Source organism: Nomascus leucogenys, chromosome 1a (genome assembly GCF_006542625.1).
Source record: "Nomascus leucogenys isolate Asia chromosome 1a, Asia_NLE_v1, whole genome shotgun sequence".
In the NCBI taxonomy this organism is placed as follows: Eukaryota; Metazoa; Chordata; class Mammalia; order Primates; family Hylobatidae; genus Nomascus; species Nomascus leucogenys.
The window spans coordinates 1,477,871-1,502,913 of NC_044381.1; the positions used below are offsets into that span (position 1 = coordinate 1,477,871).

General features: G+C 45.5%; 1 protein-coding gene across 2 annotated transcripts in view; it reads left to right on the forward strand.

The window, feature by feature from the left end:
• The first annotated feature begins 1,786 nt into the window (after positions 1-1,786).
• DMRT1 (doublesex and mab-3 related transcription factor 1) overlaps positions 1,787-25,043 on the forward strand; it is a 124,433-nt gene continuing 101,176 nt past the window's right edge. The window contains exons 1-2 of one of the 2 annotated variants that reach the window (XM_003273858.4): positions 1,787-2,283; positions 7,135-7,318. In XM_003273858.4, coding sequence (XP_003273906.1) covers positions 1,930-2,283; positions 7,135-7,318 — 538 coding nt within the window. In that variant the 5' untranslated portion in view covers positions 1,787-1,929. Of the gene's footprint in view, positions 2,284-3,429; positions 3,698-7,134; positions 7,319-25,043 lie in introns of those variants that run through there. The other variant, XM_030814509.1, reaches the window with a different exon arrangement.

Sequence of the window (25,043 nt, forward strand, 5' to 3'; positions counted from 1 at the left end):
ATAAAATATAAATCTGGAAAAACATCATAAATGTTGGCTAATAGCAATTGACATGCGAGTTTTAATGGAAGATTGTTTTAATGGAAGATTTAAGTGGTTGTCATTTATAAGTTTCCAGAATGGGATAGATGGTTGCAACCTAGCTCCTGTCAGGAGTATTCACTGGTTTCACAGGTAGGGTATGAGGTGGTGTGTAAAGCTAGAAGCTTCTTTTGGAAGTAATTTTCAGACAGAGAATACTAATGGAGAAATTTCAGACTGAGGGAAAGGGCCTGCGAGAGAGGTCTCAGAATTAGAGCTCCAAAGGCAGATTCCAGGATTTCAGAACTCAGTGCTGAAAACACGAAACTGCTGAAAGAGGTGGCCACAGTACAACCATTTTGATGAGAAGCTGAACAGGATGACCATGCCTCTTTGGAGAAATAATCCCCTAGGTCTGGAGGCGGCCCAGGATCCTGAAGGCGAGTACCAGTGCTGGTGGAAAATAAGGGGCATTCAAAGTGCATTAAGACCCACTCCGGGGTCTTTAACTTGTTAACATGGAAAACAATAGCAATGTACTGCTGGGGCCCCCTGCTGTGTGTATAGAATATACTGGAAGACTAAGACATGGAGATACCAGCTGGGAGCTAATGTAGAGATTCAGACTTGAGGTGAAGGGCTGGCCTTAGGGGGCACGTGGGTGTGTAGGAAGAACTTTTGCTCAGCAGGCCTTAGGGATACATTTGTTGTGCAGGTGCAGAGGACACAGGCATGGCTGGGGCGGGAGTTCAGGATGAGATCCCTGGGACAGGCTGTAAGATGATCCAGACAGGTTGTTTTTTTTTTGTTTTTGTGTGTGTGCGTGTGTGTGTGTGTGTGTTTAGAGGTATAATGACATACAGTAAAATGCACAGATATGAAGTGTAGAATGAGTTTTGATAAATGTCTACATCTGTGTAACCACCCCCCCAACCCCCGTTTTTTAATATATATGTTTCTTTTTGAGTTTCCCGTGCCTGCAGAGTCTAAGTTTAAGCGGCCTCACAGGCAAGAAGCTATATGCACCTGAAGTGAACGGGAACACGGGCTGGAACAGTAGATCGTAAAGTTATCTGGTGCGAAGGAGGTCGAAGTCTTGTGAGCAAATGAACACAGACGCAGGAAGGGATAAACGAAGAACAGAAAGTTCCAACCTTTGAAATTTTTGAAGTGCTTGTGCCCTACACACTGAGGATCTTATTTGCCGTATATGGGGCAAATCTCATTTACCCTATAAATTTCGCAGGCCTTCCACCTCACATTTAATTCTCTTAAGCGAGAAAAAAAAATTTTTTTCTGACTTGGCTGCTGCCAAGGTCGGCTCTATCAAATCTGCTGCGTGTTTCTGGGGGAAAGGGAGCTAGAAGACCCCGTAGGGTGGTTTGCACCTCCTCTAAGCATGCAAGCACGGCTCTGGTCTTGACCTGGGGAGCCCAGCTTTCTCGGTGCACCGTGCTTTGGCAACCAGGTCTTGGCGCCTCCAAGAGCGGGGGGAGGGGTGCCACACGATTCCCGGGCCGCTCTGTATCTCTCTGCGCTTGCAGGGACCCTGCAGCAAAGCCCTGGATGCTTGCAGCCGGTGCAAGTTTGCAAACAGCTGGAGAGCGGTGGCTGGAGTGGGGGGCGTTGGGCGTGGCCACGCTCCCTCCCAGGCAGTCCCGGGAATGTTCTGAAAAGTATCCAAAAGTTCTGAGTCGCGCGCGCGCGCGCCAAAAGAAAAGGCACAACCCCCCACCACTCCGGGCGTGGCGTGTCCAGACCTCGCCACTTCAGCTGCACCTCCGGCTGCAGCGCACACGTCTCCTGCGCCGCCTCCTCTGGAGCCTCGCTGTCCGTCGGGTTCATCCCTTACAGCAGTCTCCAGGCGAGAGAGGCGGCCAGAGTGCCCACACTTCTCCTAGGGGCACCATGCCCAACGACGAGGCATTCAGCAAGCCCTCTACACCGTCGGAAGCCCCTCACGTCCCCGGGGCACCGCCGCAGGGCAAAGCCGGGGGCTTTGGCAAAGCGTCTGGAGCGCTAATGGGGGCGGCCGGCTGCTCCAGCGCCGGGGGCAGCAGCGGCGGAGGCGGCTCCGGCTCCGGGGCGTCGGGCCTGGGTGCCGGGAGCAAGAAGTCCCCGCGGCTGCCCAAGTGCGCACGCTGCAGGAACCACGGCTACGCGTCGCCGCTCAAGGGCCACAAGCGCTTCTGCATGTGGCGGGACTGCCAGTGCAAGAAGTGCAACCTGATCGCCGAGAGGCAGCGCGTGATGGCCGCGCAGGTGGGTGCGGGCGTCTGGGAGCCGGGGTTCAGCCCTAGGGTTTTTTTTTTTTTTTTTTTTTGATGGAGTCTCGCTCAGTTGCCCAGGCTGGAGTGTAGTGGCGCGATCTCGGCTCACTGCAATCTCCGCCTCCCGGGTTCACGCAATTATCCTGTCTCAGCCTCCCAAGTAGCTGGGACTACAGGCGCACGCCACCATGCCCGGCTAATTTTTGCATTTTTAGTAGAGACGGGGGTTGCACCATATTGGTCAGACTGGTCTCGAACTCGTGACCTCAGGTGATCCACCCGCCTCGGCCTCCCAAAGTGCTGGGATTACAGGCGTGGGCCACCGATCCCGGCGGGGCCCGAGTTTTTTGAATGAACTCCCCCCAGCAAGGCCGTCGCCATGCGGGTCTTGGGTTGTGGAGAGATGCTGCGAGTACCGCCGACGGCCGCGGCGCCTGGGGTCCTGGGCTCCGGGCCACGCTACAACGCCGGTCTGGGAGGGCCGGAGACGCGTCTGTGATCCAGCCCCCCGGGCAGAGTTGCGAGCTTCGCTCGGCTCGGGGTTCCCTACGACCTCTGACCTTGCCTTTCGGCGGAGTTGCGGGGTTCACCTCTACGGGGGTCCATGGGATCTCTAACTCGCGCCGCTGAAGAGAGTTGCGGGGGTTCCCTCTGCTCCCGGGTCCCTGAGGTCCCTGATCCCGCTCTCAGGGCAGGGAATTTCGGGTTTCGCCCCGCTGGGCTTCCCCGCAATCCCAGAGCCCGCGCTCCAACAGAGTTGGCGGGGTTCATTGCGCTAGAGGAGTCTCCAGGATCTTCGCTCCCGCCCTCCGAGGTGAGGGTAGTGGGGAGGGTTCGACTCCAAGGGAATCCCCGCGATCTCTAGCCCCGTTCTCCCAGCAGAGAATTGCGGAATTCTTTCCGCTTCAGGGTCCCAAGATCTCCGACCGTGCCTTGGGAGCTGAGGGTTTCGCGGTTAGATTTCCTCGAGCGTCCCCAGAATCTCTGACTCTCCCTCCTTGCTGAGCTGCACTTAAATTAGAGAGGATCCTGGAGGGCGCCGCTCGGTTAGGGGGAAAGGGAGACTCGGCTGGGCTGCTGCTTACCCGGGTAACCCGTCGGAAAGCCTGTGTTGTCTTTCTGGAAAAGTCGCTGCAATGGACGCAGCGTTGCGTCGTCTTCCCTGTGCGCCTGGCGCACTTTTTGTCTTCGCCCCCCGTGGATGGAGCCTGAGCGCCTCAGCCATTTTGAGAACTCTGGAAATTTTATTAGCATTTTAAAATGTGCATTCTCGACCGAAGATTAAAGTGCAAATTACTTTGAAGATGTTTCAAAGCACGCTTAAGAATTTTAAAAAATGTGCGCAGGTGGAAAAAAGCGCGCTCAGGTTTGAGGTTTTGTCCGTCTGTGGTTTTGTTTTTTTAAAGGTTCGTAAGTCGGCTAGTAATTTCACATTTTAACGGAAAGTTAATGTCGTTAGCGTTCTAAAAGGATTTTTAGAAGGCAGTAATCCACGTTATTTCCAGTTAAAAGTTGTTTCATCTTTTTAAGGCAGGTTATTTAAAATGAGAAGATAACAAAGAAATGTTTGCTAACGATGTGCTACTTTTGATTAGGAACGTGTAAATATCCTCATTGACAACAAATGCCCGAAGGTTATATGCTTTTATATAATACATCAGATTTTTACAAATGTGTTTTATACTAAACGTATTTTGGCTTCACAGATGGCGAGTGCAGTCATGAAAATAGATATTGTTTTGCTTAATTTCTTAATAGATTTTTTTAAGCTTAATCTATAGTGGATGAAAAGAATACACTGGGTATGGCAGTAAAATGCGTCACAATGAGTTTACTGAAAAAAATTAATGGATTTTAAATTATACTCTGGGTAGAAAAATACTCTAAACATTTAGTTGTTGGCTTAAATATTTAGTGTGGAGAACATGCTTGGGGGATTTCTCAAAATGTAGTAAAAATATTCTAGTAGAGGAATTAATTTCGAATAACCTTTATTAGTAGAGGAGGCTGCTTACACCGTTAAAAACAAAAGCAACTCAAGGTCACTTAGAATGGGAAACTTAAGTATTTTCTACACCGGAAGGTGTGTACTGTGCCAGATGAATCCTTAAAAATCCATAAAACTACTTTTAGTCATTTTTAAATAGTTTGAAATTGATCTTATGTATGATTCAAAAATAATTGTATACTTGCGTTTTTAATCAATTGTTATCCCCTTTCCTTTTTATATAATATTTCCTAAGAAACTTTGAGAGATGGTCCTTAGTGTGGGAGTAGATACTTGGGCATTTTGGATATGCATCGGGTTTGTGTAAGGGTGTGAGTATGCACTGACATACTTCAGAGGTTTGCAGGGGTTTAAAACTTGTTTCTGGTCAGATTCATTGATGTTCTCTTTCTAAGCCTCTTGCTTAGTAATAGGAAATCCAAGATTTAAGCTTAATTATTTAATCTTAAGTAATTAATTATTTAAGGTGAATTTTTCTAAGTCGAAGACTTTTTTTGGCTATGAGGAAAATTACTTCCCAATTAATCAGCTTTCTATGTTTGGACTGTAGTTTTCCTAAAGCAACATATAAATTGTAGTTGTTTTTCTCCCTTCCTTTTTTTTTTTTTTTTGAGACAGGAGTCACGCTCTGTCCCCCAGGCTGGAGTGCAGTGGCACGGTCTCGGCTCACTGCAACCTCCGCCTCCCGGGTTCAAGCGATTCTTCCGCCTCGGCCTCCCGAGTAGCTGGGACTACAGGTGCACGCCACCACACCCGGTTAATTTTTGTATTTTTAGTAGATTTGGGATTTCACCATATTGGCCAGGCTGGTCTCAAACTTCTGACCTCAGGTGATCCACCCGCCTTGGCCTCCCAAAGTGCTGGGATTACAGGCGTGAGCCACTGCGCCTGGCCTGTAGTTGGGTTTTTTAATAGAACGTTTTGATTTCAACTTTGGTTTATATTTGGGCAGCTCTGCGGTGTGGGTGCTTCACTGTCATTTCGTGAGCACCATACCTTAGTTTCAACAGAAAGTCTTTGTTACATGTAGTAAGCAAAAATACAATTAATTTTCTTTAAACCTGTTTTTTCAATCTTATTTTTTATTTATTTATTTTTTTGAGATGGAGTCTTGCTCTATTGCCCAGGCTGGAGGGCAGTGGCTCAATTTCGGCTCATTGCAACCTCCGCCTCCTGGGTTCAAGTAATTCTCCTCTTGGCCTCCTGAGTAGCTGGGATTACAGGCGCACACCACCATGCCTGGCTAGTTTTTGTATTTTTAGTAGAGATGAGGTTTCACCATATTGGTCAGGCTGGTCTCGAGCTCCTGACTTCAGATGATACACCTGCCTCAGCCTCCCAAAGTGATGGGATTACAGGTGTGAGCAACCCCGCCTGGCCTTTTTTCAATCTTTAACTGTTATTTAAAAGAAGATAAATTGAAGAGGGACCATGAAGAGCTTCTTGGGTATGTCAGGTCCTTTCCAGTCCCCAGTTCTGGCTCTCTCCTTCCTGTCTGTCTGGAATATCACACACCTGTCTTCTCCCTTCCTCGCTGCTGTCAGCCTCTTCTTCCTCCAGGGACTTCAACACCAGATTCCAGCCTGTTTCCCCACTGCTTCTCCCATATGCTCCCTCCACCCCAGGAATCAGGGCTCTGCAGGCTTTCCTAAGCAGCCCCTGCCTTTCCTGCCCACCCTGTTCCATATTGTTCCAGTATGTTCTGCCCCTTTATCCTTGCCTGTCCAAGTCCTCCTCATCCTATTCTTCAAGGTTCTGTCCAAATACTACTGCTGGCTGATTTTAACATGTTAAAGACATTTCTCTCTCTGACTTTCTTCTGTAGGAGTGAAAGGTACTTCTGTGTACCACTCTTGTGGTGTTTGTCACAGTTTGCCTTGTGTTGTGGTTGCATGTTTGCCTCCTGTTTCGCTGCCTTTTTTTTTGGAGACGTAGTCTTGCTTTGTCGCCCAGGCTGGGGTGCAGTGTCGCGATCTCGGCTCACCGCAACCTCTGCCTCCTAGGTTCAAGCGATTCTCCTGCCTCAGCCTCCGGAGTAGCTGGGACTACAGGTGGGCCAACATGCCCGGCTAATTTTTGTATTTTTTTTAGTGGAGATGGGGTTTCACCATGTTGGCCAGGCCGATCTCGAACTCCTGACCTCCGGTGATCAGCCCACCTCCGCCTCCAGAAGTGCTGGGATTATAGGTGCGAACCACCACTCCTGGCCCTGTTTCATCTGTTAAACAGTAAGTAACGTAGGATGCAATCTACTCTTACTGGTCTGTATTTTTAGTACAGTGGCCTTTTACGAGTTTGTGGAATGAAGGAGTGAGTGATCCCATTTTCCTTTCTAATCTGTCAGTGCTTCTGACCCACTCTGCTCTTCAGATTGTACTCCTCCCCTTGGCTGACTACAGTTTTTTCCTGATCCTCCCTAGCCAACCTTATTCTACACAGTCATTTGTTTAACAAGCTTTTTTGTTTGTTTGTTAAGAGACAGGGTCTTGCTCTGTCTCCGAGGTTGGAGTGCAGTGGCGCAATCATAGCCCACTGCAGCCTCAAACTCCTGGGCTTAAGTGATTCTCCTGCCTCAGGCTCCTGAGTAGGTGGGATTCCAGGCATGTGCCACCATGTCTGGCAACAAGCATTTTTTAGCACCTACTGTCTGGCTCAAAACTGTTTCTCCGCTTTGCACATCATAGTTACCTGGGTGGGTTTAAGAAGAAATGGGAGATTTTCAGACCTCACCTCCCGAGCTAGGGAATCATGGTGTCTGGGATGGGTGGGGCTTCTGTGTTTTGGCAAAGCTGATTCTGGAGTGCTGGAGGATGACTCGTTGTCGTGTGCTTCCAGGTGGCCCTGAGAAGGCAGCAGGCCCAGGAGGAGGAACTGGGCATCAGCCACCCCATCCCACTGCCCAGTGCAGCCGAGCTACTTGTCAAAAGAGAGAACAATGGCAGCAACCCATGCCTCATGACTGAGAGCAGTGGCCCCTCTCAGCCACCACCGGCCAGTGTCCCCACCACTGCAGCTTCAGGTAATCTGGAGGGGCTGGGGTTCCCATGGAGGCTGGGCATGAGGGAGGAAGAAGGGCTGCAGCCACAGAAACAGCAGGACTCCTCTGAGCTACATACAATGTTTAGAGCTTAGAGGATTTTGTAAAGGATTCTCCCTCTGAAGGTCTGTTTTTGCCTACATCACAAAGCGGGGGCCATGAATTCTAGAAATGCAGGTTCAACTCTTTCCTGTTGATTATTAGTCAAGACTGAATCTGGATAGAGAATGATGTCAGAGAGAGGTGAGATTGTTCAGATTTCATCTCAGTCCACCCCTTCGTTTTCCAGTCTTCCTTGTGGGAACTAAATATCCTTGTTTCCTAGAACTAGAAGTCCACTTCTCCACTGCATCTATTTGGGGAAAGTGTCTAGAAAGGCCAAATCCTAGTGTCAAATTTGAGTGAGAGGGAAGTAACACGGGAAGGTGGCCACATTGGCTTGAATTCTCTCCCCTGTGTGCTAAGGAGGAATATGTTCTTTTTTACACATGTGAAACCTGAGACATAACACAGTTATGGGATTGGCCAAGTTCACTGAATTAGAAAGTATCTGAATGAGTTTATCTGTCTCCAAAGCTCAATACTCAACATGCATACTGCACCAGGTCTCTAAATTACAGGGGTCTGGAGTTGTGCTGTCCAATATGGAAGCCCCTAGCCACATGTGGCTATTTAAATTCATTACAATGAAATAAATGAAAACATTCAGTTTCTTCATTACACTAGCCACATTTCATGTGCTCACTAGCCACATCTAAGGTCTATCATATTGGATAATGCATTTCTGTCTCTTAGAAATTCTAATTCGATGGCACTGGTCTAGAATGTGGGAGGTATGAGATATCCACCAAATAAAGACCTGTGGAATCTTGTTGTTTCCGGCAACTAAATACACATACTATAATTCACAGAATATCTTTAAATGTCTTCAAAGTGTTCTAAGCTCCATGAAATACAGCCTAGCAGTGTGATATCACCTTGACTAAGCTTTCACTAATTACTCCATTTGCTGGGCTTAAGCACTGTGTACTAAAGTCACACAACTGTATATCATTAACTAACTGTGCAACTTTGGAGAAGTTACTTAAGCTCCCTGGGCCTTTTTTTCCTCTTTTCAAAAATGAGGAAAAGGGTTCCTGAGGGTCTTAAAGATCTTATGAATCTTGGCCATTATTAAAAAGGAAGTTAAGCAGAAAAGAAGTTAAAAAAGAAGGTAAGCACCAAAGAAAGCAGGAAGGTGTGTCTCTCTCTGTGTATTTTACTGAAGTTATTGACTATGTAATTAACAGAGGTGAAGATACTCTTTTTTCTTCGCTTGGACTGGCTGCTCATAGTATGTCCTTATAATAGTTTCCAAACCTTTCTTTCTTTTTTTTTTTTTTTTTGAGATGGAGTCTCACTCTGTTGCCCAGGCTGGAGTGCAGTGGTGTGATCTTGGCTCACTGAAGCCTCCACCTCCTGGGTTCAAATGATTCTCCTGTCTCAGCCTCCTGAGTAGTTAGGACTACAGGCGCTGGCCACCACACCTGACTAATTTTTGTATTTTTTAGTAGAGACGGAGTTTCACCATGTTGGCCAGGCTGGCCTTGATCTCCTGACCTCAAGTGATCCACCCACCTCAGCCTCCCAAAGTGCTGGGATTACAGGCGTGAGCTGCCATGCCTGGCCAAAACTTTGGTTTTCATAGGAAGGAAGGAGTATATCAGAAATACGATCTTTACGCTTTAAGATTTTAAGATGTGTCCAAGGTTTAGTGACTAAATGATACAGGGTCACGGCTAATCTGGTGGATTTAGCTGTGGGGCTGAGATGAGAAATGGAATGTGTCACATGAGTAAAGAGGGCGAGTCCCAGTGGCAGGTTTTCCATAGGGGAGTAACTCATTTGATTTTCATAAACGTCTCAGGAGGTAGGAATTATTATCCTCATTTACAGATAGGCTTAGTAAATGGTAAGGAGACTGCCACAGAAAAGAGCTGGCTGAGCTAGGATTTATTCCAGGCCTGTCTGGTTCCCAAACCCATGGATTTCCCATTCCACTTGACTGGGACCAGTTGCCATGTTCCCTTGGAAAATGGACACTTATGATTGTTTAGAGGCTGTGGTCTAATCCTCAGAGCAATTTAGGGCTGGTGGACAGTTAGCAACAATGTTAGGGGAAAAAGTCCCTGCCATTCTATCTTGGCACAGAAGGCAGCAGCCATGGGTCTTCCCAGGAAGAAATACAGGGAAAGGCCAGTGATGGATCAGTGTCAGTGCTGGATGTGGCACGACATCCAGGTTTGATTATAAACCCTAAGATAGTGGAGCTTTAGAGAAGGACTTTAGGCTATGCAGAGTTCAAAACGACTCTCACAAGGGTGTTTCAGAGTGGTGATAGGGAAAGTTACAAAAGGAAGCAGTGGGGGGGCAAGATAGAGGGTTCAGGGTCAAGGAGGATTTAACCAGAGTCCCTTCCTCACCTGTGGAGTTGACAGACCTTGGAGTCATTCTACAGCTTTGAGCTAGCACTCATAGGGAAGGGGCATGTGGAAGCCTACAGTGTGCTGTGCTCATTTGCTCAGGCACAGGTGGGCAAGTATGGCTCCAGCAGCCTTTACCTTCTGAGCACGATGGGCTCGCTCTGTCTCTCTCTCACTCTCTCTCTTTTTTTTTTTTTTTTTTTTTGAGACGGAGTTTCCCTCTTGTTGCCCAGGCTGGAGGGCAATGGCACGATTTTGGCTCACCGCAACCTCCGCCTCCCAGGTTCAAGCCATTCTCCTGCCTCAGCCTTTCAAGTAGCTGGGATTACAGGCATGCGCCACCTGGCTAATTTTGTATTTTTAGTAGAGACGGGGTTTCCTCCATGTTGGTCAGGCTGGTCTCGAACTCCCGACCTCAGGTGAGCCGCCTGCCTCAGCCTCCCAAAGTTCTGGGATTACAGGCGTGAGCCACCACGCCCAGCCGACAATAGGCTCTCTGCTAACCAGCTCATCGCTGTGGGGCAGGAGCTGCAGGTTGCTGTCATTCATGGGATTTGCTACCAGACCTCCCGAGTGGGGATTGATAACTTCTGGACTGAGTTAGGATGTGAGCAAGAGGGAAATTCAAATGCCAGCAGAATTAAACTATGTAAATATAGAGGCAGAAAGATGAAGTGTGGGAGAGTGGGGGAGAGAAAAAAACAGACTGTGGAGAGTCCTGAAGCTTGTATGCAGCAAAGGGAGCTTAATTTCTTATATAGCTTCCTACTAACAAATATATAGCTTATATTCATTTTTCACAGGTTGGATTTACTTAAAATAATTTCATGCAGGTAAATGGTAAACATATATAGTGGAGTACAAAAACATATTCCATAAAAGATCATTGTTCTTCTAACCCCAATCTGCACTTCTCTTTGTCATTCCAGAATGACTTACTGCATGTACAGGTGTATGTGTCTGTTTATCCTTTTCGTATGTGTATATAAAATATTTGTGTAATTAATATAGTGGAAGTATATTGTTCCTACTTGTGTCTAGTTAGCTATTTTTTTTTTTTTCTTATGAGACGGTGTCTCGCTCTGTTGCCCAGGCTGGAGTGCAGTGGCGCAATCTCGGCTCACTGCAAGCTCCGCCTCCCGGGTTCACGCCATTCTCCTGCCTCAGCCTTTCTGAGTAGCTGGGACTACAGGCACCCGCCACCACGCCCAGCTAATTTTTTGTATTTTTAGTAGAGACGGGGTTTCACTGTGGTCTTGATCTCTTGACCTCGTGATCCGCCCACCTCGGCCTCCCAAAGTGCTGGGATTACAAGCGTGAGCCACCGCGCCCGGCCTAGTTAGCTTTTTTTCATTTACTACAGCTGAGAATTTTTAGTGATCTAGAATTCCACTGTACAGATGTGGAAGGCCGGCCGGGCGCCGTGGCTCATGCCTGTAATCCCAGCACTTTGGGAGGCCAAGGCGGGTGGATCACCTGAGGTCAGGAGTTCTAGACCAGCCTGGCCAACATGGCGAAACCCTGTTTCTGCTGAAAATATAAAAATTAGCTGGGCATGGTGGCACACGCCTGTAATCCCAGCTACTTGAGAGGCTGAGGCAGGGGAATCTCTTGAATCTGGGAGGTGGAGGTGGCAGTAAGCTGAGATTGTGCCATTGCACTCCAGCCTGGGCGACAGAGTGAGACTCCATGGCAAAAAAAAAAAAAAGAAAGAAAGAAAAGTAGATGGCAAAAAAAAAAAAAGAAAGAAAAGTACATGGCAAAAAAAAAAAAAAAAGAAAGAAAGAAAAGCAGATGTGGAAGGCTGTGATTTGAAGTTATGCAGTGAGAGGTGAAAGTTGTAGGAGTTGTCATGGAATAGTAAAACCTACCAACCTGGCATACCTTGGGGCAAGTTGCTAACTTTCTACTTTCTAATACCTGATGTCTAGTGTTTACTAGGTCGGTAGCTTAGTGAAATTTAGTCAATATTTATTTATTTATTTATTTATTTATTTCTTGAGACAGAGTCTCGCTCTATCGCCCAGGCTGGAGTGCAGTGGCGCAATCTTGGCTCACTGCAACCTCCACCTCCCGGGCTCAGACAATTCTCTCACCTCACCCTCTTGAGTAGCTGAGATTACAGGTGTGCACAGCGATGCCCAGCTAATTTTTGTACTTTTAGTAGAGACAGGGTTTCACCATGTTAGTCAGGCTGGTCTCAAACTCCTGACCTCAAGTGATCTGCCCGCCTTGGCCTCCCAAAGTGCTGGGATTACAGGCGTGAGCCACTGCATCCGGCCTTAGTAGACTTTAAAGTCCTTGAAGTTTCTTAGTTAATCTCCTTTTGTCTCCCAAAAGGGCCAAAAGCGAAGAAGAGAAATGCTCAAGAATTATTGCCAAGATTATTGGCCAAGTTCTGAGGACACTTAGAAGGAAATTAAGTATTGTTTCATTTATTGGAGAAACTGGCCTCTCTGAGGAGGATAACATATGTTAGAAGAAAATCTCTAAAATCTTTAGCCAAAGATTGGCTAAGACTGACCAGATTAACTGGATAGTCTTTGAATAACGAGTGTAAAATATTTTTGGCGTAATTTTCTTATATGATTGTGGGTATTACTGTGGAAAGAAATAGTCTTTTGAAGAAATTCTGTTTATTGCTGTTGCTTGTACCAGCAGGATCAGTTGTTAGCAGGTACACTTTTTTTTTTTTGAGACAGTCTCGCTGTATCGCTCAGGCTGGAGTGCTGTGGTGCGATCCTGGCTCGCTGCTACCTCCGCCTCCTGGGTTCAAGAGATTCTGATGCCTCAGCCTCTTGAGTAGCTGGGATTACAGGCGCTCGCCACCACCCGTTTAATTTTTGTATTTTGGTAGAGATGGGGTTTCACCATGTTGGCCACACTGGTGACCTCCAGCGATCCGCCTGCCTTGGCCTCCCAAAGTGCTGGGATTACAGGTGTGAGCTACCGTGCCTGGCCGCAGGTACGCTATTGATAAGCAAATAGTTTTTTCCCAGCCATTTCTGGAGTATTCACACACAAAAAAAGATAAACGTTTTTGGCTGTAAATGACAAAGAATTAATGGCAAATTTACATTTTTTCCTGTGGTTTCATTTTTTGAACTTTAGCATAAAATGCACTTCTTTTTCCCAAAAGTTATTAGCTGACTTAAATCTCAGGTTTTCTTCCTCTTTGTAAATTTAGGCTCCTCTTTGTTTTGTTTTATTTAATATTCTACTTTTTCTTCAGCCTCCCGTGCTCCTATAGAATGCTGTTTGACACAGTACTTATGCTAAGGTCTGCATAGTTCTCTGCCTCCTTTTCTGTGCAGAAACTGTCAGATGAAGGGTTGCACTGTAGATAATTCAGTTCTGCATGTGTGTCCTTTGTAAGGACCTGAATGTTATCTCTCTTGGGGCCCTCCCTCTTGGAGCACCGGGGACTTCCATCCACACTCACATTCACCCTCCCCCAGATCAAACCATCTTGGGGCCCCCCTGGGCAGCTCCAGCCTCTTCTGTGGCTCATGGCGCAGTTTCAATCACCTTTCCCCTGTTAGAAGGGTCAGTCAGCTCTGTGTCTAATATTGAAGGGGCCTTTCCTTCACTTTTCTTCAGCAGTTACTCCACTTGGAGAGCATACAGTGAGAGAGCACATGCCAGTTGGGAAACACATTGTGTTGTATGTTTAAGTGCTTAAAAGTTCATAAAACATGAAATGTGTTCGTTTGAAAATGGAATAGTGTCCCATGCAGTTTTTACAAGTAAGAGATATGGCTGGTGAATTCACAATGGAAGATACTGAGTTGTTTAAATTAAAAACAATTTTTTAGAGCAGTTTTAGTTTCACAGCAAAATTGAGAGGAAGGTACGGAGATTTTTTTTATGTACTACCTGCCCCCACACATGCAGAGCCTCTCCCACATTAGCAGCATCCCCCATCAGAGTGGTGCATTTGCCAACATCAATGAACTTACATTGATGCATCATTGTCATCCAGAAACCCTAGTTTGCATAGGGGTTTGCTCTTGTTGATGTACTTTTTATGGGTTTGGACAAATGTGTAATAGCATGTGTCCACCATTATAGTATTCAGAGCATTGCTACCGTCCTAAAAATTCTCTGTGAGGTTATTTAAATTTAAGATAACATTTTAAGCATTTTAAGAGTTTTTTGCAAATTTTTATTTTATTTTAATTTTTATTTATTTAATTAATTTTTTTTTTTTTTGAGATGAAGTCATGCTCTTGTCGCCCAGGCTGGGGTGCAGTGGTGCGATCTCAGCTCACTGCAACCTCCGCCTCTCAGGTTCAAGAGATTTTCCTGTCTCAGCTTCCTGAGTAGCTGGGATTACAGGCATGTGCCACTACACCTGGCTAATTTTTGTATTTTAAATTAGCCACTCCCACTAATTTTTATATTTTTGGTAGAGACTGGGTTTCACCATGTTGGCCAGGTTGGTCTTGAACTGCTGACCTCAGGTGCTCCACCCGCCTCGGCCTCCCAAAATGCTGGGATTACAAGCATGAGCCACCAGGAGTGGCCATTATCATTTATTTAGAGATAGGGTCTCATTCGGTCTCCCAGGCTGGAGTGTATGGCTCCATCGTGGCTCACTGCATCCTCCATCTCCTAAGCTCAAGCAGTTCTCCTGCCTCAGCCTCCTGAGCAGTTAGGACTGCAGGTGCACACTATCATGCCTGGCTAATTTTTAAAATTTTTCTTTTTGTGGAGACAGGGTCTTGCTTTGTTGCCCAGGCTGGTCTTGGACTCCTGGCTTCCAGCAGCCAGGAGTTGAACTCCTGCTTCAGCTCCCAAAGTGCTGGGATTACAGGTGTGAGTCTACACACTAAGCCCATTTTTTTTTTTTTCAAGAGACAGAGGTTCGTTCTGTTGCCCAGGCTGGAATGCAGTGGCACAATCATAGCTCACCACAGCCTCAAACTCCTGGACTCAAGTAATCCTCATGCCTCAGCCTCCCAAGTAGCTGGGCCTACAGGCGTGCTACATGCCCAGCTAATGTTTTTTTCTTTTTGAAACACAGTCTCACTCTTGCCCAGGTTGGAGTGCAGAGGCGTGATCTTGGCTCACTGCAACCTCCACCTCCAGGTCAAGTGATTCTCGTGTCTCAGCCTTCTGAGTAGCTTGGACTACAGGCGCATGTGACCATGCCCAGCTAATTTTTGTATTTTTAGTAGAGACAGGGTTTTGCCACGTTGGCCAGGCTGATCTTATCTTTGGAGTTTTCTAATGTTGTAAAGAAGGAAATACTTTATTCAAATAAGCAGTAAAAGCTTTTTTTTTTTTTTTTTTGAGACCGAGTCTCGCTGTGTCCCCCAGGTTGGAGTGCATGCAGTGGCGCCATCTCAGCTCACTGCAAGCTCCGCCTCCTGGGTTCACGCCGTTCTCCTGCCTCAGCCTCCCAAGTAGCTGGGACTACAGGCGCCCGCCAACATGCCTGGCTAATTTTTTGTATTTTTAGTAGAAACGGGGTTTCACCGTGTTGGCCACGAAGGTCTCGATCTCCTGACCTCGTGATCCGCCCGTCTCGGCCTCCCAAAGTGCTGGGATTACAGGCGTGAGCCACCGCGCCCGGCCAGTAAAAGCATTTTATACAAATTGGATTGAGAGTTTATTTTTGAAAGATTCGGCCACTTAAGTGAAATGAGAGCCATTTGATTTTAGATAGCTTTCAATTACAGCTACAATAGGAAATGATATTAGGTTAAGAAAAAGGTTTTCAGATAAAAACATTCCCAAATTTTACTTTCAAATTAAACAAATTTTCAGAGTTTCTAGCAAAACAAAACAAAACTCCTTTTTTTTTTTTTTTTTTTTGAGACAGAGTCTCACTCTGTCACCCAGGCTGGAGTGCAGTGGTGTGATCTCGGCTCACTGAAAGCTCCGCCTCCCGGGTTCACGCCATTCTTCTGCCTCAGCCTCCTAACTAGCTGGGACTACAGGCGCCTGCCACCTCGCCCGGCTAAGTTTTTGTATTTTTAGTAGAGACAGGGTTTCACTGTGTTAGCCAGGATGGTCTCGATCTCCTGACCTTGTGATCCGCCCGCCTGGGCCTCCCAAAGTGCTGGGATTACAGGCGTGAGCCACTGTGCCCAGCCAAAACTCTTTAAACTGAAGCAGTAGAGGCAGAAATGAAAGAAAACGCTTAAGATTAATGGGACTGATGGTTTTTGTTTGTTTTTTGTTTTTGTTTTTATTTATTTAAATTTTTTTTGAGGCGGAGTCTCGATCTGTCGCCCAGACTGGAGTTCAGTGGTGCAATCTGAGCTTACTGCAAGCTCCGCCTCCCGGGTTCACGCCATTCTCCTGTCTCAGCCTCCTGAGTAGCCGGGACTACAGGCACCCGCCACCACGCCTGGCTAATTTTTTTTGTATTTTTAGTAGAGACGGGGTTTCACTGTGTTAGCCAGGATGGTCTCAATCTCCTGACCTCGTGATCCGCCTGCCTCAGCCTCCCAAAGTGCCGAGATTACAGGGGTGAGCCACCACGGCTGGCCAGGGACTGATGGTTTTGATAGCCTATTTTAGATAGTGTCTCAATTTTGTTTATCTCAGGGATAGTCTTTGCTTGTATGTCAAGTATAGGAGTTTAATTGATTAGATAGAAACTTTCTGTGGATAGTATTTTAATAAAGCAATTATGAAAACAAAGTACATAGGAAGTAACCTACTGGTCTACCTTTGACTAGGAAGGAAATTTAGAAAACATCTAAAGCCAGGAAACACATAAATACAGGGGCTAAAGTTACAAATAATTTTTATAACAGCATATTAAAAAACAAAAACATTTGATTGGTTTACATCTATGTTTCCCTTGTGAAAATGTAATCTTTAAGGACAAACACTGCATTTTATCCATCTCTGTATAGTACAGTATCTGGCTTTATAGTTAATGGTCAATAAACCATTGCTGAATGAATAAATGATTGTTAAATTTGAAGTTATATTTTAAAATACTAGATAAGTGATCTGAACCCACCTGTAGACACAAGAGAATAAAATTATTGATGTTCAATGTACATTTTTGCTGTGTGATATTTTAAAAATATATCTGAATTTTTTTTTCTTTTTGAGACAGGGTCTTGCCCTGTTGCCCAGGCTAGAATGCAGTGGTGCCATCTTGGCTCACTGCTGCCCTGACCTCCTGGGCTCAGCAATTCTTCCACTTCAGCCCCCAAGTACCTTGGACTACAGGCACGTGCCACCAGTCCTGGCTCATTTTAAAGATTTTTATAGAGATGGGGATCTCACTGTGTTGCCTAGGCTGGTCTCAAACTCCTGGGCTCAAGTGATCTTCTCACCTTGGCCTCCCAAAGTGCTGGGTTTACAGGCCTGAGGCAGCATGCCTGACCTCTGAATTTTTTTTTTTTTTTTTTGAGTTGAAGTCTTGCTCTGTCAGTCAGGCTGGAGTACAATGGCGTGATCTCGTCTCACTGCAACCTCTGCCTCCCAGGTTCAAGCGATTCTCCTGCTTCAACCTTCCAAGTAGCTGGGATTACAGGCGCCCGCCACCATGCCCAGCAAATTTTTGTATTTTTAGTAGAGACGGGGTTTGACCATGTTGGCCAGGCTGGTCTCGAACTCCTGACCTCAGGTGATCCACCCGCCTCGGCCTCCCAAAGTGCTGGGATTACAGGCGTGAGCCACCGTGCCCGGTGACCTCTGAATTTTTAAGGTGATTAAAAATTCAAATGTAGTTTAACAGCTTAAGATGTAATTCATATACCAGGTAATTAATTTGTCTCAAGTGTACAATTCAGTGTTTTTTAGTAAATTCACAGGGTTGTACCACAGTCACAAGAATCTGGTTTTGGAACATTTTAGTCACTCCCCGTGTACTCTTCACTCCAGCCCTAGGCAGACACTAATATATTTTCTGTCTCTACAGAGGTGTCTATTCTGGAAATTTTGTATAACTGGAATGATAAGATGTGTAACCTTTTGTGTCTTACGTCTCTTAGCCTGATGTTTGTAAGTTTATCCATGTTGTAGCATGTATTTTTAATTATTTTGTTCCTTTATCATAAATATTTATGATAATATTTCATCATATGGATATATAACACATTATTTTTCTGTTTATCAGCTGATGAACATCTGAGTTGCTTATGGGTTTTGGCGATTATGAGTGATGTTGCTGTGAACTTGCGTGCGAGAGTTTTTGAATGAATGTATGTTTCATTCTCTTAGGTATATACCAAGTAGTGGTGTTACTGAGTTTTATGGTAACTCTGTCCTTAACGTTTTGAGGAACTGCCACACTTTTCCAAAGAGGCTGCACTATTTTACATTCCTACCAACAGTCTATGAGGGTTCCAGAAAATTCAGACTAAGTTTTTTTAAGTTACAAGGGAAGATGCCTTTATCCTAGCAAGCTACAGATAATTAAAACCCTGTGAGAGTCTCTCATGACAAGTTTAGATTATGAAGGATTCTTTAGGTTTGCATTTTATTATCAATAGACACATGTTAATATTCAGGCTGGGTGCGGTGGCTCACACCTGTAATCCCAGCACTTTGGGAGGCCGAGGTGGGTGGATCACCTGAGGTCAGGAGTTTGAAACCAGCCATGGTGAAACCCCGTCTCTACCAAAAATACAAAAATTAGCCAGGCGTGGTGGCACATGCCTGTAATCCCAGCTACTCTGGAGGCTGACGTGGGAGAATTTTCTGAGCCCAGGAGGTGGAGGTTGCAGGGAGCTGAGATTGCTCCACTGCACTCCAGCCTGGGCGACAGAGCAAGACTCTATCTCAAAAAATATATATATGTGTATATATTGAATATATATATATATATTCGGTCTTTGAAAACGTTCCTTTCTTACTTAATTGTCACATAGAGTTTATATTGAAAGGAACAGTGTTTGTGGAAGTAAAGCAATTTATAAAGGGACCTGGGGAGAGGTTTTCTTTGCTGTAGCTGTATTATTGGTTGGTAGAAATATTGGTATCTATAGGAAGGGCTAAAGTAACATTTTGGACTTTGGGTGACATGTGTTTCCTGAAAACAAGGGAGCAAGAATTCTGTTGCCCTAAAACTTGGCAAGAATAGTTTTAATCTGTTTCTTTTTTTTTATTATTATACTTTAAGTTTTAGGGTACATGTGCATAACGTGCAGGTTTGTTACCTGTGTATCCATGTGCCATGTTGGTGTGCTGCACCCATTAACTTGTCATTTAACATTAGGTATATCTCCTAATGCTATCCCTCTCCCCTCCCCCCACCCCGCAACAGGCCTCAGTGTGTGATGTTCCCCTTCCCATGTCCAAGTGTTCTCATTGTTCAATTCCCACCTATGAGTGAGAACATGTGGTGTTTGGTTTTCTGTCCTGGCGATGGTTTGCTGAGAGTGATGGTTTCCACCTTCATCCATGTCCCTACAAAGGACATGAACTCATCCTTTTTATGGCTGCATAGTATTCCATGGTGTATATGTGCCACATTTTCTTAATCCAGTCTATCGTTGTTGGACATTTGGGTTGGTTCCAAGTCTTTGCTATTGTGAATAGTGCTGCAGTAAACATAACGTGTGCATGTGTCTTTTAATCTGTGAGTTTCTAAAATTGGAAAACCACTGTCACTCTTCTGGGGAGTAAAAGAGAAAACCTGAGAGTTGGTGAAAATGAACAGCTGTCCTTCATGTGGCCAGTGCGAAGAGGGCGGTTCACAGACTTTCAGACCTGGTTGTAGCATTGAGGAACTTTTATAGGTGGTGACACTAGATATTGTCCTTGTATGGTGCTGCCTTGCACTTGCTGCCATAGGGAACTTTTGGAAGGTCACAAAGGTCATCTGTGTCATCAGTGTCACTTGCCTGCTCAGCAGCATCCCCATGTAGTTCTTTGACTCACATATTGGTAGTTACCTGGTGGTTTGAGGATCCTGTCCTGTTGATCACCCCTCAGATACCTACTTACTTTTGGAGTCTTATGAATGCCTTTTTGTCCTCTTTTTATATTAATTAACTTACCTTTAAAAACTTTTATTGTGGTACAATATGCACAACTTAAAATTTATCATTTTAGGCTGGGCACAGTGGCTCATGCCTGTAATCCCAGCATTTTGGGAGGCCGAGGCGGGCAGATCACCTGAGGTCAGGAGTTCGAGACCAGCGTGACCAACATGGCAAATCCCTGTCTCTACTAAAAATACAACAATTAGTCAGACATGGTGGTGGGTGCCAGTAATCCCAACTACTTGGGAGGCTAAGGCAGGAGAATCAACTGAACCTGGGAGGCGGAGGTTACAGTGAGCTGAGATTGCGCCATTGCATTCCAGTCTGTCTCAAAAATATATACATACATATATATATACACATACATATATATATACATACATATATATATATATACATACATATATATATACATACATATATATATACACATACATATATATATACATACATATACATATATATATATATATCATCGTAACCATTTTTACGCGTAGAGTTCAGTGGTATTAGGTACATTCACCATAATGTGCAACCGTCACCACCATCTGTCTCCAGAACTTCCCAGGCAGAAACTCTACCCATTAAACGATTATTTCCCTTTTACCCCTCTCATGAACTAACTTATGACTGAGGCCAGTCTCTTCTGCAAGCCCAGCTTTCTTGAAAGTTTCCTGGCTTCTGAAATCACCTGTAGACTCACATGAGTTAAGATGATTCCTTTGATCTCTGCCAGCATCCTTTCTTGGCTCTCTTAACTCGCAAATGTTTCCTGTATTGCTGACTTCTTTCTTTGTTTTATGTGCTGCTGTAACCTATGCCTCTTGGGTAATGGGGGGCTCCAAAGTCTATAAAATAACTGAGGTTTATAGGGAAGGGATGCAGGGGACTGTATTCTAACACCTTATGCAGTACACTGTAAATTCTGTCTGATGATCTGGACTCTGAGCCTAGGAGTGCCCTTAGTTGTACCGTGAAGCAAAGGAAATGGAGTGGGGGTGCCTGTGGGTCCCCTGGGGCTCTAAATGCTCTCTCACGGGGTCTTGACTTGTCAGGGTCCGTTTTGCGGTTGTCAAAAGCAGCTATGCAAATGTATATGTGCATTTCTGTTTCAGCCTGAAGGTGTCTTCACTTTCCAAATGATAAAAAAATCCAGTTCAGTGTTTTTGACTCTCTTATGAAAATTCACATAAATATTGATTACTATTGTTGAACCAAATTACACTTCAAACCAAGTTTATGCTAGTCTCTAAAGGTCTGCAGGCAGACTTCATAGTGGCCAATGTGGTCCTATTGTACAATACCATTGAACATGCTTTCCAGAAAAAAATGTATGAGAAACTCTTAAAGCAGACTATAAATAGCTGGCAAGTTGTCAAAAGAAAATAATCAACTCAGTATTATAGTAATAGCAGATTTTCTGATGTTTATTGGCAATAAGGGTTCTTAGATACTGCTTCAGCCATCCATTGCCATTCAACATATACTAACAGATGACTTTCAATGTTGATTTCAGCACTTATAAAAATTGCCTTTAACTACCTGTTAACTGTAGTCCTGAGGTTTTAGGGTTTATCTAAAATATATAGTGGGGCACGGTGGCTCACGCCTATAATCCCAGCACTTTGGGAGGCCGAGGTGGGTGGATCACTTGAGGTCAGGAGTTGAAGACCAGCCTGGCCAACCTGGTGAAACCCCATCTCTACTAAAAATACAAAGATTAGCCGGGCGTGGTGGCTCATGCCATGTAGTCCTAGCTACTTGGGAGGCTGGGGCAGGAGAATAGCTTGAACCCAGGAGGCGGAGGCTGCAGTTAGCCGAGATCGTGCCGTTGTACTCCAGCCTAGGTGACAGAGTGAGACTCCGTCTCAAAAAAAATTAAATACATAAAAAGTAAAATAAAATACAGATTAGTTCAGTGAAGCAGAATGGATTTATCAAATGACAATAAATGTTTGCTGAATTGAATTGAATTCATCTCTGCTGGAGAGTTTGCTATCTGAGCAAGATTTCCTCCCTTGCTCTTCTTACTCTTTTTTCATTTTACTTCTTTATTCATTCAACAAATGTTCATTCTATGGCTGCATTGAGCCAGATCCTATTCTAGGTACAGGATATATAGCAGTGCATGTATCTCTCACATGGATCTTATATCTCTCGGGGGCTGCCAGGGAAGACAGTTGATAAACAAGTACATCAATAAATAAGATATTTGCAGTAAGTCGTAAGTGCTGTAAAGAAAAAGTGATATGATGGATGTGACCAAGGGGACGGAGGGGGTGATATGATGTGACCAAGGGGACGGAGGTGATATGATGGATGTGACCAAGGGGACTGTTTTAAATAGAGTGGTCAAAGAAAGAAGGTCTCTCTAAGGAAGTTAAATCAGAGCTAGTCCCAAATGACAGTGAGCCATTCTCATCAAGATCTCGGGAAAGAGCATTTGAGGAGGAAGGAGCAGCAGGTGAGGCTGTGCTGAGGCAGGCAGCTGTGAGCCCGAGTGCTTTGAGCACAGGGTGACACCAGTGGGGTTGTGTCATGGGCTCATAGCAGTAGGTCACAGAGCTGCCTGTGTAGGCCACGGAAAGGGTTGGGAGTTTAGCATGAATGCAGTGGAAAGCCATTAACTATTAAAGCGGTGAATGGTGTGATCTAATTTACTTTCTTAAAATATCTCTCTGCTGTTCTGTGGTGTTGTTTGAAGGGAACTGAGTGACAGATTGATGGGAAAGTTGTGCTGTTGTCCAGGTGAGAGGGAGAGCTGCTTAGACTGGGGTGGTGGCAGTAGAGATGGAACGAAAGGCTGGGATGGGAAGTCTATATTGGGGGTACATTTGTATGTAATTTTGGTAGGTGTTGTCAATGGTGTTCCCTTCGGAGAGTGGCTGCTACAGCGTTGCCAGTACTAGGTTGTTGGGGTTTTCCTAGTTTGGTGAGGTTGTGTCCGTCAGTGTGGTCAGGTGAATAATGGCCTCCCAAAAGATGCCTATGCCCTGATCCCTGGAACCTGGGAAGATGGTACCTTACATGGCAAAAGGGACTTTACAAATGTGATTGAGTCAGGAGTCTTGAGATGAGTGAGATGATCCTGGATTTTCCGGATGGGCACAATCTAATGGCGTGAATCCTTAAAAGTGGAGCGCTCCCTGGGTGTGGTAACTCATGCCTGTCATCCCAGCACTCTGGGTGGCTGAGGCTGAAGAGTCGCTTAAGCTCAGGAGTTTGAGACCAGCCTGGGCAACAGTGAGATCAGGTCTCTACAAAAAAAAAAAAAAAATTAGCCAGGTGTAGGGGTGGGCGCTTTTAGTCCCAGCTGCTTGGGAGGCTGAGGTGGGAGGATTGCCTGGTCCCAGGAGTTCGAGGCTGCAGTGAACAGTGATCATGCCCCTGCATTTCAGCCTGGGTGACAAAGTGAGGCCATGTCTCTTAAAAAAAAAAGGGGGGCGGGCAGGGGAAGTGTGGACAGAACCTTTCCTGGCTGCTCCTAGAGATGCCGTGACAGAAGGCACAGGAGAGTTTCCAGGCTTGACAGAGACTTGACCTGCTATTGCTGGCTTTGAAGGTGGAGGAAGGGAACCCCTCAGCCAAAGAATATGGGAGGCCTCTACAGGCTGGCAACAGCCCTCAGCTGACAGCCAGCAAGGAACGGGACCTCAGTCCTACTGACACACAGGGAGTTGAATTCTGCCAAGTAACTGATCGAGCAAAGAAACAGTCCCTGCTAGAGGCCCCAGAAAGAAATGCAGCCCCGCAGACACCTTGACAGAGAACAGAGACTGGCGTCAGGCTTCGGACCCACAGAACTCTAAGATAATCAATTTGTGTCATTTACACCACTAAATTTCTGGTGATTTGCTAACACAGTGAAAGATGACTAATGCAACTGGTATAGTTTATAATCTAGATTTCCCTTGTTAGCGGGGTTGAACATCGTTCTGTATGTTTAAAGGCCATTTGTATTTTATTCTCTGAACCATCTATGTCCTTTGCCTATTTCTCTATTGATCCCGGCCAACACTGAGAAATTCCTCATTTATTGTGGAGATTGGCCCTTTTTGATATGAGGTGCAAGTTTCCCCCCACTATTTGGTATTTTAAACCAGTAAACTATATGAGACTGGCAGGGGACAGACTGCAGGGGTGATAAGAGCCCCAGGACTGAGTCCTCGTCACTGCACTCTTTGGAGGACAAGCAGAAGAGCAGAGAAGGCTGTAACCTTTCCAGTTCCTGTTGTAGGCCATTCTTCAGTCCAGATGAAAATGCCCACAGAATGGCTAAACCAATGTGTTAATTGTATTCTTTTAACTTCTTCTTTTTCTTCTTTTTTTTTTTTTTGAGACAGTCTTGCTTTGTCACCAGGCTGGAGTGCAGTGGTGTGATCTCGGCTCACTGCTGCCTCTGCCTCTCAGGTTCAAGTGATTCTCCACTTCAGCCTGCCGAGTAGCTGGGATTCAAGGTGTCTGCCACCACACCTGGCTAATTTTCATATTTTTAGTAGAGACAAGGTTTCACCATGATGGCCAGGCTGGTCTTGAACTCCTGACCTCAGGTGATCTGCCTGCCTTGTCCTCCCAAAGTGCTGAGATTACAGGTGCGAGCCACCATGCCCAGCCAGTATTATTTTTTTTTGTTTTGAGACAGAGTCTTGCTCTGTCGCCCAGGCTGGAGTGCAGTGGCGCAATCTCCACTCACTGCAAGCTCTGCCTCCCGGATTCACGCCATTCTCCTGCCTCAGCCTCCCGAGCAGCTGGGACTACAGGCGCCCACCACCATGCCTGGCTAATTTTTTTTTGTATTTTTCTTAGAGACAGGGTTTCACCATGTTAGCCAGGATGGTCTTGATCTCCTGACCTCGTGATCCACCTGCCTTGGCCTCCCAAAGTGCTGGGATTACAGGTGTGAGCCACTGTGCCCGCCAGCCGGTATTCTTTTAACTTCTATTCCTCAGTTCAGTTTTAGCCATGAGTAGGTCTCAAGTTTTAAGCCAAAAGCTTCAATGAGTAAACCATCTCATAGTCATGGCTTGGAAGTTTCACAGTTCCATTCATTATATAATAAACTGTGGTACAGCCATGACGCAGGAATGGGGAGATACACTGTCCAGTCACATATTCTGGTTACTAGAGGCTAATCTTATTCTCACCGGTGTGGTCAGTGAGCATGGAATTAGAATGCATGTTACCTTCAGCTATCTCAGAGTCATTTTACTGTTTGCGTTGATGTGGAATGAGCATTGTCATTATTCCTGCCTGACCTTTCCAGGTTTTCCCTGAGCGAGTGGTATA